At 42.3% G+C, this 13,117-nt stretch overlaps 1 protein-coding gene across 2 annotated transcripts in view; it reads left to right on the top strand.

The window, feature by feature from the left end:
• Positions 1-13,117, top strand: part of LOC105687038 (rhophilin-2) — a 52,157-nt gene that overhangs the window by 6,217 nt on the left and 32,823 nt on the right. Inside the window, exon 1 of one of the 2 annotated variants that reach the window (XM_012402379.4) lies at positions 2,451-3,334. The exons of the other annotated variant lie outside the window; for it this stretch is intronic. Within the exon in view, the coding sequence (XP_012257802.4) occupies positions 3,251-3,334 (84 nt within the window). The 5' untranslated portion in view covers positions 2,451-3,250. Of the gene's footprint in view, positions 1-2,450; positions 3,335-13,117 lie in introns of those variants that run through there. 2 annotated transcript variants of the gene reach the window in all.

Genomic DNA, 13,117 nt, shown 5'->3' with positions numbered 1-13,117 from the left:
ACACCGTACGTACATCTCGCCGATATTTCGTCAACGGATAGAAATCCGTGAGAAAAATGTACACGCGGGTTTGTTTAGTTTGTCGGAGAAAATTAACTACGCGAGAAGGACGAAATTATCTATACACACATGTATATTTTATTGCGGAATTTCATATCGTGTACGAGTAGGCCAACGTGTTTCATCGTTGTACTTTTTTTGTTTTTTTTTTCTCTGTTTGTTCGCCTCGATAAGGAGACTTTTATTTCGGGACTACGAATTTTAGGCGTAAAAGAGCCTCGGTGGGGAGCTTCCTGTGGTACAGCGTCCGATTTTTTAGTTTTGTGAATTTTTGCGTTCTAGTTTATTGGGAATGAAAAGTGAATCATATCGTTCGATGGAGAGATTGAGATACGTTCCCATCGCGATGCCCGCACAAATTGTTATCGGAGGTCCGTTTTTATTCGGAAATTTTCAACGGCATTGACCGATTGCGATCGAGAGTAGTGCTGATCGCAGCTGAGGCGATCGAGATCATAAAATGGAACGGCGTTTGAACAAATATAGCGATAGTTATTTTCAACACTCATTACCTTCTCGTTTGATCAATTAGCGATTACACCCCTATATCGATACCTGCACACGGCGAGCGGCAGAAGTGCCAATTTTTTCTCCTTTTTTTTTTTGTTTTGTTTTTTTTTTTTTTTCGGAAAATTTCCTCTTTTTCTTCTACTTTGATTCCCTTCATTTCGCTGTACCTACAAGGCGGACAGGAATATCTGGTTCATATCGTATCGATCTCTGTTCGGCCCATTAGTCGCGTAAGTGCAGTGTAGGTAGGTAGCGCGACTCTGCTTAGAGTCGGTGCGGTTGGAGCGATGCACCGCGGAAAATAAAAGTGTGTAAATAAATGTATGGAAGTGTGCGGTGTACATATATCCAGGGAGGACTTCCACACACATTTTACACCTGTACAGGTATACGCTAGTTACAGCACATGGCGACTCGGTGGTGATTATAAAAGCGGAAATGTTTATCATTATCTTATACCGCGTAGTTTTAATGCTTCGCTTCTTGCGTCAGGTTCAAGGCACTTCCTCCTACGGGTATAACCTACTCATCTTCTCCTATTCTTTGTTGATTTAAAGTCGACGATTTTGCCGAGCGTATAAGTGCGACGGTAGTTCGGTTAACTCTCTTTGCACACTCGAAACTTCCCATCCCCCTTGGTAACGTTACCGTAATTACACATTTCGTTACTCCGCTTCGCCAACGGCGGATATTATCCACTCGTCAGATGTCCTATCTCCGAGACAATTTGCTTCCTGCTCGCAGACGATTGATAATCTAAACAGCACCGAGGATTGTTAAAAAATCTGAATCACCTCTTGTTTCGTTCAAATTTATTTATTCCTTGAACCGAATAATACGCCGCGCTGGTCAAACAGCCCGTGCGGTTTTTTTTTCTATAATTGCCATTAATTTACAATCAATTACAAAGTCGATGTGCGCGACCGAATGCACCGCGGTAAATTAAGCGTCGATCGTAAGCGACGGTACTATGGTTCATTATCGAATGACGTTCATTACCGTATAAATTATTAACGAATTATCCGTTCGAGTCAATTATTCAGCTTATGTTGATTCAACGGCTTCGCGTGCAACTGAGAAAATGAGACCCGAGACATTTTTTAACGCGTGATATCCTCGTTCGTTGGGACTATTCGAGAAATCCACCCTTCGCTAAATCGTCCGCCATCGCTATAAATCATATCAACCGTACACGCGCGACATACCTCATCGGATGATCTATACTTGTGGATACACACGGTGTGCGAGGTGACCGTTTTATTAACACATTTGTCTCTTGTAACTCCTACCGTTTAATTAGTACCTATCACCATTCTAACACGACGAGGAGCGGGGGGATCGTCGAGAGTCCTGTTTTGCCCGTCCGAGCGATCCGGAGGGACGTGATAAAATAGCAGAAACGTATAAGCGGGAAACCAGATGCGGAGAAAATAAAGAGGGAAAGAGAAAGATGAGGAGAGAGAAAGGAAAATTATATCCACCGCGGTGTGTCTCTCCCGGAACATATACCACCGAATGGTCAACGTACATAGTACATAGGTATGTCTTGTAAATATGTACACGTATACGAATACGGAGGAACATTTCGCCGAGTGGAGTGGAGTGGTGAAAGGTTGTTTGGGAATCCAATATTATTTTATAGTTTGTATACGTCGTTATACATATATCTATCCGAGTTGTGTGCGAAAAGTACATAGAGACGAAGATACATAGAGATACACACGTACTCGCAGCGTATTCACATGCACAAGTTTTTCCCATACCTGAAAGGAGATCGTGTGCACGTGTATGTAGAATACACGGTCGTCGGTTCTGCTATCCCCACTTGAGGAAGAGCCTCTTTCCTCTTCTTTCGCTCGACGGCGCGGTGTTGTTCCCCGTTGAACTCTCGGGACTCAGACCACAGGTGTAACTCAAGCTACCGGTCGTAGTACTTCGCCGTTCGATTGGCGCATTACTTTTATTAAACCGATCCAAAGTGACCGTAAACGATCGTCCCGAGTGATGAGGTGATTTCGACGACCGCGTGTGATGCTTTGCTCGGATTTCCGGAAGACAGAATCCAACGCCGCCGCCGCCGCCGCTGTAGTGGTGTTAAAAAAGTGACGCGACTTGTGAACGCCGTTTGAAAAAAAAAAAACCCTCGCTACGCGTGCAGGGAAAACAGGGAAGAGGCGTGAGTTTCTTCATTTGAAAATATTCGAAAGTTGTCCGGCCGCGGAGTCCCGATTACTTTTTCCTCTCAAGCTCCGCGATCGCGTTGTCTTCTCGTCTTCCGATCGGTGGACCGAGTCGCGATTCATACCCCGGACGTTGATTGCATTTTTTCAAATAACTGTAAACCATGGTCCGCAACCAACACCGCGTCGGTTTTTCGCACTGACTTCCTCGGTAAATCTCTGACATCCACTCCACGGGGTTGTTGCACTTATTCCGTGTTGTTTTGTGAAGAAGATGACCTGCCGCGCCGTCTTCGCCTTTGTGACCGTCGACGATTTGTAAATCTCAACGCGTGTTACGTGTTTCCGGTGCGCGTAGCGTACGCACGTACACGACTACGCGTGTACGTAGAGACACATCTACGAAGTGCGCATGGGGTGCGTCAGTGGCCTGAGAAACGTGTGTCTCTCCGAGGCGTGAGTGAAGTTCGTGAAATTACGAGACTTCGACGAACGGATGAATGCTTATGATAGGTTGTATCGAACGATCATCGTCAATCTTCCCTACGGTCGACATGCTGATTTTACCGGAGATAAAACTGCAGGTAATTAAAATTATAAGTTCGAAATGGAGAAGAAACTATTCTACGACCATCCGCGTAGCTGTTAACGCCCGAAAAAAAATTACGGGCAAAAAGTCTTCGATCTTATTTACTCGAAGATCGAAGATCACGCGCGAAAAGGCCTTGACTTTGTCCCGTACGGTAAACGGAAACGACGATCCATTGGGACGAGGTATGACGAAGAGAGATTCAATTTGCGAAGCTGAAAAATTAATCGAATCCATTGAGTCGTTAGTTTTTGGTCGAAGATCGCGATTTACGTGACAAGATTGTACGTTTCAAATATCGCATGGCGTGTGGTCGTATACGGTCATTTCTTTTACATAAATTGTCCCTGTATGGTAAAGCGTGAATGATGCGAATTGAAATAAGGCACGTGTTGGAGTAGATCATAAAATCGTGGTAAATGTCCGTGGAATACTTATTTTTTTTTTTTATGCCATTCAAAAAATTTCCATATGTTTGGTGAGTAAGATACCTACTATACTATACGTGCCTATATGGCGTATTAATTAGAAAAATCTACTTGGGTTAAAAATTTAGACTTACGTATTATAATAACATGCGCATAACAAATTGTTGCTCAACGAATTTTTGCCTTCAAAAAAATTTTAGAAGCGTTTATTTAATTAGGTTTCACTTTTTCCAAGACGCGAAAATAAAAGAAAATGTATGATTTTTCATTTTTTCATTTTAAGCATGCAATCGAAGAGAAAAATATATCAAGACGGTCGTGTTACTATATTTTGAACTAAATTTCTCAATGTTACTTACATAATTTTAACGATTGTTTTAATTTTATTACGTCCCTATATAGCATTTTGCAACGAAAAACTCCTGTAATAATAAACAAAAAAACTTATACCATTAAGGTCGTGAATCTACACATTTCTTACACAATCCGCGTCAGCGGTATGATATGCTGGTCTGATCGAAAAGAAAGAGAAAAAATAATTTTGTTTTTTTCAAAGAATTTATTACATTAGAGAACTTGCCAAAAATGTTTTTTTCAATCACGTCTGTTACGCAGTAATTGAGGTAACCGCTCCCGATTTATTAATTATCGCATCAATCGTCGGATGGTGTAATTAATTTTTGAGAAGTGAGTAGATTTTTTTTTTAATTAGTTCAGACTCTCAAACTAGATTTCCGTGTACCTCGTAGTGATTACTTACACATACGTTATACGTGTAACACCAGATGACGAGGTAAAACTTACGATTGTCACAGTTAAAGTGAACATAAAATCGATAACACCCATGGGACAGCAATCGCGTATGGATTGAGAGTTTCATAAAAATTTAACGCTGAAAAATAAGCACGTTGCGCCCGATGCGTACGTTAAATGCACCGTGTATGTACTTTACGCCGTAATGGTGGTACGTAATTATAAATACATACACGTAAGTATACGTAGGTACGTACGTAAGCAGCACCTTCGTGAATTAGTGGAGCTAAGAAGGTATCTAGGCAGCACTAAGTTTTTGTTAATAATTTGCATTAATTATCAACGGTTGAGATGGCATGCATTACATTACGTTACCCTACAGGCCAACGTACTCCGCCGTGTACCGTGCGGTATAGTATCATTATACCCGTTACTAACTGAATTTAAAACGTCCGCTTTAATCACGTAGGAGTACCTGCTTATTTTTTTTAATCCTTCTTTATTCTTGTAATTCCTAATTATTAAATACCTCATTGCGTGCTTTCCGTATACTCATATATATCTAAGTATAACGAAACACCCGACCCAACCCAGTCTATCGATATTGGTGTATCAAAAATTCATGCGTTACGGCACCAAGATTACATCGCAGTCGTCAGTTTTATGGAAGTTGAAAATTTCAATTGCTTCGATATCACGAGAGCTCGGTGTCGTCGGTGGGAATTATGCAGCTGAAAAATTTTTCATACCGTGACAAAAATTGTAATTCTTAAATACGCATACGGTCACGGTCAGCCACCTTTATCGGAAATTTCAAATCCTATTTGCATATTTTTAGTATCAAGTTTAAGGACGTGTCTTACAACGGCGGCTACACCGTTCATCGGAGTAGAATGAAAACGGGCACGTGCCGTTCCAGCGATTTGGATGATCTGAGTTTTCCGAATCGCGTTCATCGGTATGAATAAATACATTTCCAAGTATGCATTCGTATTATTCGTATACGAATGCACGTGCGATGGATGCCCATTACGTACACCTGTACAGGTGCACCATAATATCGCTCCCGTTCTTCTAACCTTAATTATTATGATTACACTTCCGCTGGGTATTGCAGGAAGTTAAAAGTTGCATGAAATACGATGCAATGAAATGCAGTTCTGCGCAACTCATATCGGACTTAATTACAAACCCGGTGTGACTATCGCGCGCTTATAAGTCAGCCACAATATTCATCATTCACACCGCGGACTCGTAGGTACACGTACACACATGCTAAGCACACGCCAAATGAACATATGTACGGACATCCCATTAACGGTCGTCAAGCAGATACTCGACCGTTTTCCCGATAACATTTCCACCTCCTCACTCCCCCGTTCGGAAGGTATATCGTTCGACGAGGGCAAAGAATTTCTTCGAAATAAACCAGAGGCGTGGAAAAGAATGCTCGAAGATTGTCTCGCGCGCGTCGCGTGTACGTGGGCCGATGAAAAGAGCCGTTGAAAATTGCCCGGAATTACGGAGAAGTCCCAAGGCGTTCGGACGTTGACTCTCGTCATTCGGTCGATCGGGAGATCGTTCTTTATTCCGCGCGGTCGCGGTGACTGTGTGCGCACCGATATTGGCACACACGTACGTGTAAAGAGGTGAAATCTGAAATCGACGGTCGCAAATCTGAGGAGAGAAAATTCCGTGGTAATAATTGAGGAAGCCTTGCCACTGCCGCTGCAGTCCACAGATTACGGCCCCCCCTAACGTAAATTGCGCCGGTAACAGCAGGAGACGTAGGAACTGCGTCAGGAACTGAACAAGCTACCCCGTGCAGAAAGAGACCAAGATGGCTGATGGGCTGCGCGTCCAGCAGTTTTGATTGTTTTTTTTTCAGCTGTGCGTACGTACGGCTCGGTAGCGATACTCATTAGACATCGATGCTGCTGCTGCTGCTGCTGCTGCTGCAGCCGCGGGATCAGACGTCGGGGTACGCTCGTGATCCCGCCGCAGGTGCGTCTTTGCATATCTTGATCTTCGTAATTAGTTCCAAGTCCTACTTCACCGTACACGTATAAACGTGGATTTTAAAAACGATAAATACGCTGCAATTGGTCGCCGCTTATTCCTTCCCTGTATATATGTAGGAAATAGATGTCTCCGCGTATTTTTCAATCAATGATCAACGACGGTATTCAGGTCCGAAATTCGATGCGTGCACCACGTCATGCGTGCGCGATGATATAATTGCAAGGATAACGTCGAACGCAGGGAGCGGATGATACGCGTCGCGAGGCGAAAAGCCTATCCAGTTGTGCGCCAATATCGTGTTACGTAAGATTCAAAGAATTTCTAAACACGCGAAACTTTCAACTTCTACGAACGTCACGGCATCATCTTCAATTGCAACTCACGATTCCGCGGAGATCAGCCGGCCGCCTCTTTCGTACGTGAGCGAAACGTTCTCGATTTCTCAAATCGCATGGCACCGATGCGGCGATGGCCGATCGAAAACTTCCGCTAGATATACATACATATACCCCCCGATCCGCGTCAATGACCATAACTACTCACGTACATACATATGTACATACGATATCGTCGTTTCATCCTCGACAATCACATCTCTGCTCTGCAGCTAACGTGCAATTTGATAATTTGATACAAAGCGAGCTGGGACTTTGTAACATCACAGGCTGCGGAAAATTATCAACGTGGTTAGAAAATTCACGAATCATGCGGCGAAATCATCCGCAAGTAGATTCAAATATGAATTTAATCGCCACCCGAACCCTAGTTTCAGCCCCAGGTATAACGTGCGCGAATTTCGGACGTATGAACGATGAATAAATTTTTCATCGTCGTTCGCCGACTGAAAACTTTCGAGTTGTTTCGAAAAGTTTTACAGGGTCCATACGTGCAACGATACGATGTAACATTTTACCAATCAATCGACCGTCTTTTTACAGATCAACTCCACTTTCACTGCTTTCTTAATTGACGAAATTCCGCAGCGTTTGAACGGAACCGAATACTCGAGGAATCGATCGGCGGACATTCCGAGATCGGATATCAATATCTACGACTCTAACGATGCAGGCCTTCTGAATAGGTAACACGCGGACGCGTCGAGTTATTGGATAGTTAGAAAATTTCCAACGTACGTTCGCGAAAGCAATCTATCCAACGAGCAACCTGTTGCCAACGCGTACGTTCGCAGGTAGTTATAATACATTATGCAGAAAATCTTCACCCGCTCGTCGCATGCGTCCGTTCGTCCGTCCGTTCGTACCTACGTTAGCGCGGTATCACGTGTCAACCGTTTTCTCTTCTGGTGCACCGGCTACTGCAACGTCCAACGGCAGCCCCCGAAGCTATTCGAATGAGGAACCTCGAGATGCTGCGGAACTTCTACTTTCCCACCGCGCAGATATACCCGTATCCCTTGCAATCGCCGCGTATAATTCTATCCCTCTATATAATTTAATACCTCGTATAGGGATATTACCTACTGCGGCTGCTTATCCGGACGAAACGGAAAATAGAATAATTAATTCCACTGAATAGAAATGAATATCTGCACAGGTTACAGTATAGCTGTACGGAAACCGTCACGTACCCCATCACGGGGTACGAAGAGACTTGATTTATTTTTCCTGATTTTTCAGAAGAAAAATTGCGAAAATTCAGGACAGGGCTGTTACATCGCGTAACGGAGGGTGAGAAAAAAGAGGGAGACGGCGTCATAGATGCGGTCGGACGGCAGACTGCGGGGTAGGTAATTTGGCACGGAATGTCCGATGTATATATAGTATTTATCTCGCGTACGTCGAGATCGTCGAGAGCGTCAACGCCGAGTGGATCGCGCTGCGGTATGACTTTTTTGTCGGAAGGTAGAGGACATTCCGTGGCGTTGGCCAAGCCCATTTTGAAGCGATAGGCGAGACGTGAGCAAGTTTTCCAGGAGTTGGCGAGGTGCAAGCAACGTTATACGGAAACAGTCCGAGTGATTCGAACGAACGATGACCTAGTGACGACGTCGATAGTAGCCCATCGAGTCTCGACTGCTTCGCTCCGAGGAAGCCTCGATCTCTTGGCGTCTTCTCCGACGTGGCCGCATTCCGCTCGAGTCGAACGATCGACGCCCGGGGCGCGGGTACCACCTATAGCTAGCTATTGCACGAAAATAATAAAATGTTCCCCCTGAAACAAGGAGTGGGACGTGATGATGAAAAATAACTTCACGGAAACTAAAAAAAAAAAAATAATAATTTAATTGAAGACATCGCGTGATTTCGACCCGTGTAAACGGAACGAATGGGGCACGCGTGCACGGTGGATATCGTTATACAAATATTTTTTCAAGAGAATCGGCTGGGAGGAAACAAGATATTTCCATCGTAATTTCTAATTTCGTCTCGTAACCGCGATACGTGCGATAACACTGCACACCCGTTGTCGTTCGAATATCCGGAGGGATACGAGGAGATGTTAATCGATGGTATTTCTGAGGCGTTATAATTTTATCTTCGTCGTGTTGTAAAATTACATAGACTCTCTTTTCGTTTATTATTACTTATTTTAATTTTTTTACTGGTTTCATTTGTTTTTCTTTTTTTTTTGGTCCGCAGTGACACGCTTAAGCGGTCAACCGTTGAGGACGTACGAATATAACTGATAATATGTCGTATCTTTATACACATTATACAAATCGCCTCAAGGACGAGCTGACCTTGCACCGCTTTCCAATCTTAATTAGTTGCAACCTCCGCGTGAATCGTTGTGTAGTATGCGAATACTACACGTAATGTAAATTTCTGCGGGCTGCTGGTGAGAAAAAAATGAAAGCAAAAGAAGAAACGAGGAGAGCAAAAAAAAAAAAAGAAAAGAAAAATCACCGTTTCACCGCGAACCGTTGGAATTTAGTTTCGTTACTTTTGAAAAATTCATTATTGCTACGTACGATACACTTATAGTTTCGTCCAGATCGGATCAACGACGTATTTTTTCAACCGGATATGAATCCGAGCAATTGGTTATAACGGTCTCAAAACTGGATGGAATGACGACGCGGAGACTCGCCCAGTTTATCGGTTAGAAAAATCGCTGAACTCTACGAGGTACACCTAGGTAAATGTGTATCTCCCAATGCTCTACTACACAGAAAAGTTATCGATAAAAATAATTCGAATTCAAAATTATCAAACTGAACGTCTTTTCTTTTTAACTTTACCGAATTTTCCGTAGATATTTCCATCCCCGTTCTTTTCTAAACAGTTTTATAATAGACTAAGTTTTGGCCTAGGATAATTCGATTATACCATAACAGTTCATTGATACTGGAGGGCTTATATTCCAGTTATACATCGAGTAGAGTATCGATGACGCAATCGTAACATCGGAGATGATTCCAGCAATTACGATAAATCAATCGGTAATTATAAAATGGGCGTGGTGACCGGAGAACGTGAGTTTCGAAGAAGGAATAATAGAAATTATTAAACGTATTATCATGGCGTTGAACAAGTATATCTGATGACCTGATCGCATTTCGTTATCGTTTATTTTCCATCGTCTAGACGAATTTAAAGACTCTGCTCATTGATGATAACTTTTACAGTTATATACAAAGACAAAAATCCAGTTATCGTACATTATACTATAGCGCATACATCGGCCATTACCTGTAGCGAATCATTTAGATATCGTAGAAAGATCAGAGAGAGAGCGAGAGAGAGAGAGTGAGAAAAGAGGAAAAGAAAAATCAATACATGAGGAAATAATTATTTCCGCGCGCGATTATCAAGACGGTACTTTTGATAGATGAATCTAATATTACAGTCATGCTTTTTATTCCTCATAACGCATCGAGTTCTGGTACAGTATCTACGCTCATAAATAATAAATAAATATATACCATGCATAATATGAACCCGTGTAATTTGCAACAGCTAATTAATTTTTTTTTTTTTTTTTATTTTTCCTTTTCTTTTCTTCTATGTTTGCATTTTACCTGCGCCTAATTGGATCTAATTTTTAATTATTATAAAACGTAATAATTTACTACCCCGTTGCGATTATATTAAATTAGCATTGTTTGTCAAACTCAGAGGAGGAAAATTATACACGTACGACGGCCCCTTCGTACTCACATAGGTATGTACATTAAATCAACTACCTGCTGTTATCGATCAAACAGAATAACCCGCTGCACCACGTCGTACCTGCTGCAGGAATCCGATCGTCGGTCGTAAATTTTACTCTCGATAGAAATTTGCGATTAGCGGAAATTTGGCGATTTTTTCGTTCGTGCAGCGGTCACGAAGACTCGACGTGAATTGAGGATGTGCGTGGAATAATTCGAGGGCATGCGAGATGAGCACGACTTGACCGTGCGACAGCTCGTCATCGGCTAATCCTTCGGAAGCTACGTGTCTCGGTGAAGCTCAACGCGCCATATCCGAACTCTCCCGATTATATAGCGGTAGGGATTACCGTTATCGCTCTGGTCCCCTTCTTTTGCTCGTTATTCCCAGCGGTGAAACATCGAGATTTCCTCTCTCCTCGTGCACCAGCGTCTCCGCCGCCGCGCCTCGGTCAGCTGGACCAATGCAGGTCTCGCCATACGCGGACGAAATGCTTCCAGAAAACCTTCCAAGGTTGAATTATTACATCCCCGTCTGGCGGGATCGGTATTTCGATCCCGAAGCTTCGTTAACTCCGATGACACGGGTTATCATATGTAGCGAGACCGGTGAGGGAGAAAAGCTGATTTTCAAAGCCCCCACTTTTTTGCTGTCATACGGTTTTTGACGATCTTGAAAATACGGAGATCATTGTGACGAACATTTTCCCGAAGAAAAAAGTAGAAAAAAAAAAAACCTGTTCATTAAAAATCGGCCCACCAGAAAAATTGGAGGAGGCTGATTTATGAGCAAAATGAGTCGAACTTGAAAATAGTTTCAAGATCGCGACGTTTTATAGCTGAGGATTTTTCGACTCTAAAATTTTCAGGTAATTTTGGTTACGAAATGAATAACAGTGTTCGCCGCGACAGTGGTTATTAATCGAGTGACAAGAAGATGTTGGTAAAAAAAGAATCCGAAAGAAAATCGACATTTAGCCGGGTGTAATTAATTATGCAATTAATTGACCGGTTAAATGTAAAAATGCCGATCTTTTTTTTCTGAGGGGAATAAAAGTGAAATAAAAAATCGAAATAACGTACGTTCAGAGAAATTTCGAGACGTCGTACAACACCGGCAGTCCCATTCGGTCATTATACTTAATTTTCGACTTTGAATCGGGAATCTATTTATCTGGAAATAAATTGTTCCGGTAAAGTCGATATTTTTATATATCTGCAGCGAGATCATCGGAGGTGCTTGAACTCCATTTAATAGCCGCTCATTAGCAATTTCATTACAGTTTCTACTTCGGTCTTCTGAATCTTTTTCTGATACGTGATAGCGACTTGTTTTTATCCGTACATAATTCATCAGTCCACAGCGCGCGGCGAACGTTGCTATACTGTAATAAACCGAGAAATTTGTCGTAGTTTATCGAGTTTATAAAACAGGGTCGTTATACAAGGAATAATTACGATTTTCTCTCCGGATTATCGATCGAACGATCGAACGGAAAGGACTTGAAAAACTGATCCGTCAATTTTACTTTCTTTAGTTTAACTTGATTTCGTTGTCGCGAGTCGTCTAACGAACGTATTGGAGAAAAAAACTTATGACCTATAATATCTTGTCAAGCCTGCGACCGCAGAGTAGCGATTCTTCTGTTCGAATAAAATGAAAAAATTGTACATCGCTACACGTACGTACGTCAAATACACGATTCACTGGTACAGCGATATATAAATTATTTGGTTAGCTAGTTCGGTCGAAATTTGCAATGCAAATCTGTGAATTATTCGAGAGAAAGAAATAAATGTATTTGAACAAGCGGCGTTTGTAATACCGCGCGATGTACGGCGTTATTTCCATTCAGCAATACCTGCGAGTTAAATGCGATGTGATATTCTAGCGGTACTCGCGCATATTATACACCTTTACTTGTTTCCAATTTTTTTCTTCTATTTCTCTTCTCCTTTATTTATTTATTTATTTATTTATTTAGTTATTTCCGGCGCGCGTTGTAGAGCGAGCCGCGTGTTAAGGTATCCATTAATCATACCACCTTCGATACACGGAAAATATTATTCGCTATACGTGTACCCGCGCTACATGGGTGTATGTATATTACGCCGGTATAAATATCTAAATAAATGTATATATGTACGTTTGTACGCGCATTATACACGTTCCCGCACCTTTGCCGGAGGTATTTAATTGGCGGAGTGAGACGGATTGCCTCCACTTTGTCGTTTTTCACACCTCTGTCCGTTACCACTCGTATGATAGAAGTATTTTTACGATGATCAGTCGCAGAAAAACAGGAGTAGGGTAGTTCCGATAAGTGAACCGATTTACCGTAGCATCTCATTTTTGTTTCTCAACGTCCGAGAGTTTACCTGAAATTAGGAAGTAGATCTTACGAGGTTAAGCAAACAGAATTGCTAGATCATTCGTTCTTCCAATCGTTATCACATGAGT

This window comes from Athalia rosae, chromosome 2, assembly GCF_917208135.1.
Source record: "Athalia rosae chromosome 2, iyAthRosa1.1, whole genome shotgun sequence".
Taxonomy (NCBI): Eukaryota; Metazoa; Arthropoda; class Insecta; order Hymenoptera; family Athaliidae; genus Athalia; species Athalia rosae.
Note: the sequence above shows the minus strand (reverse complement) of the source record. Positions and strands in the feature narration are given on the sequence as shown.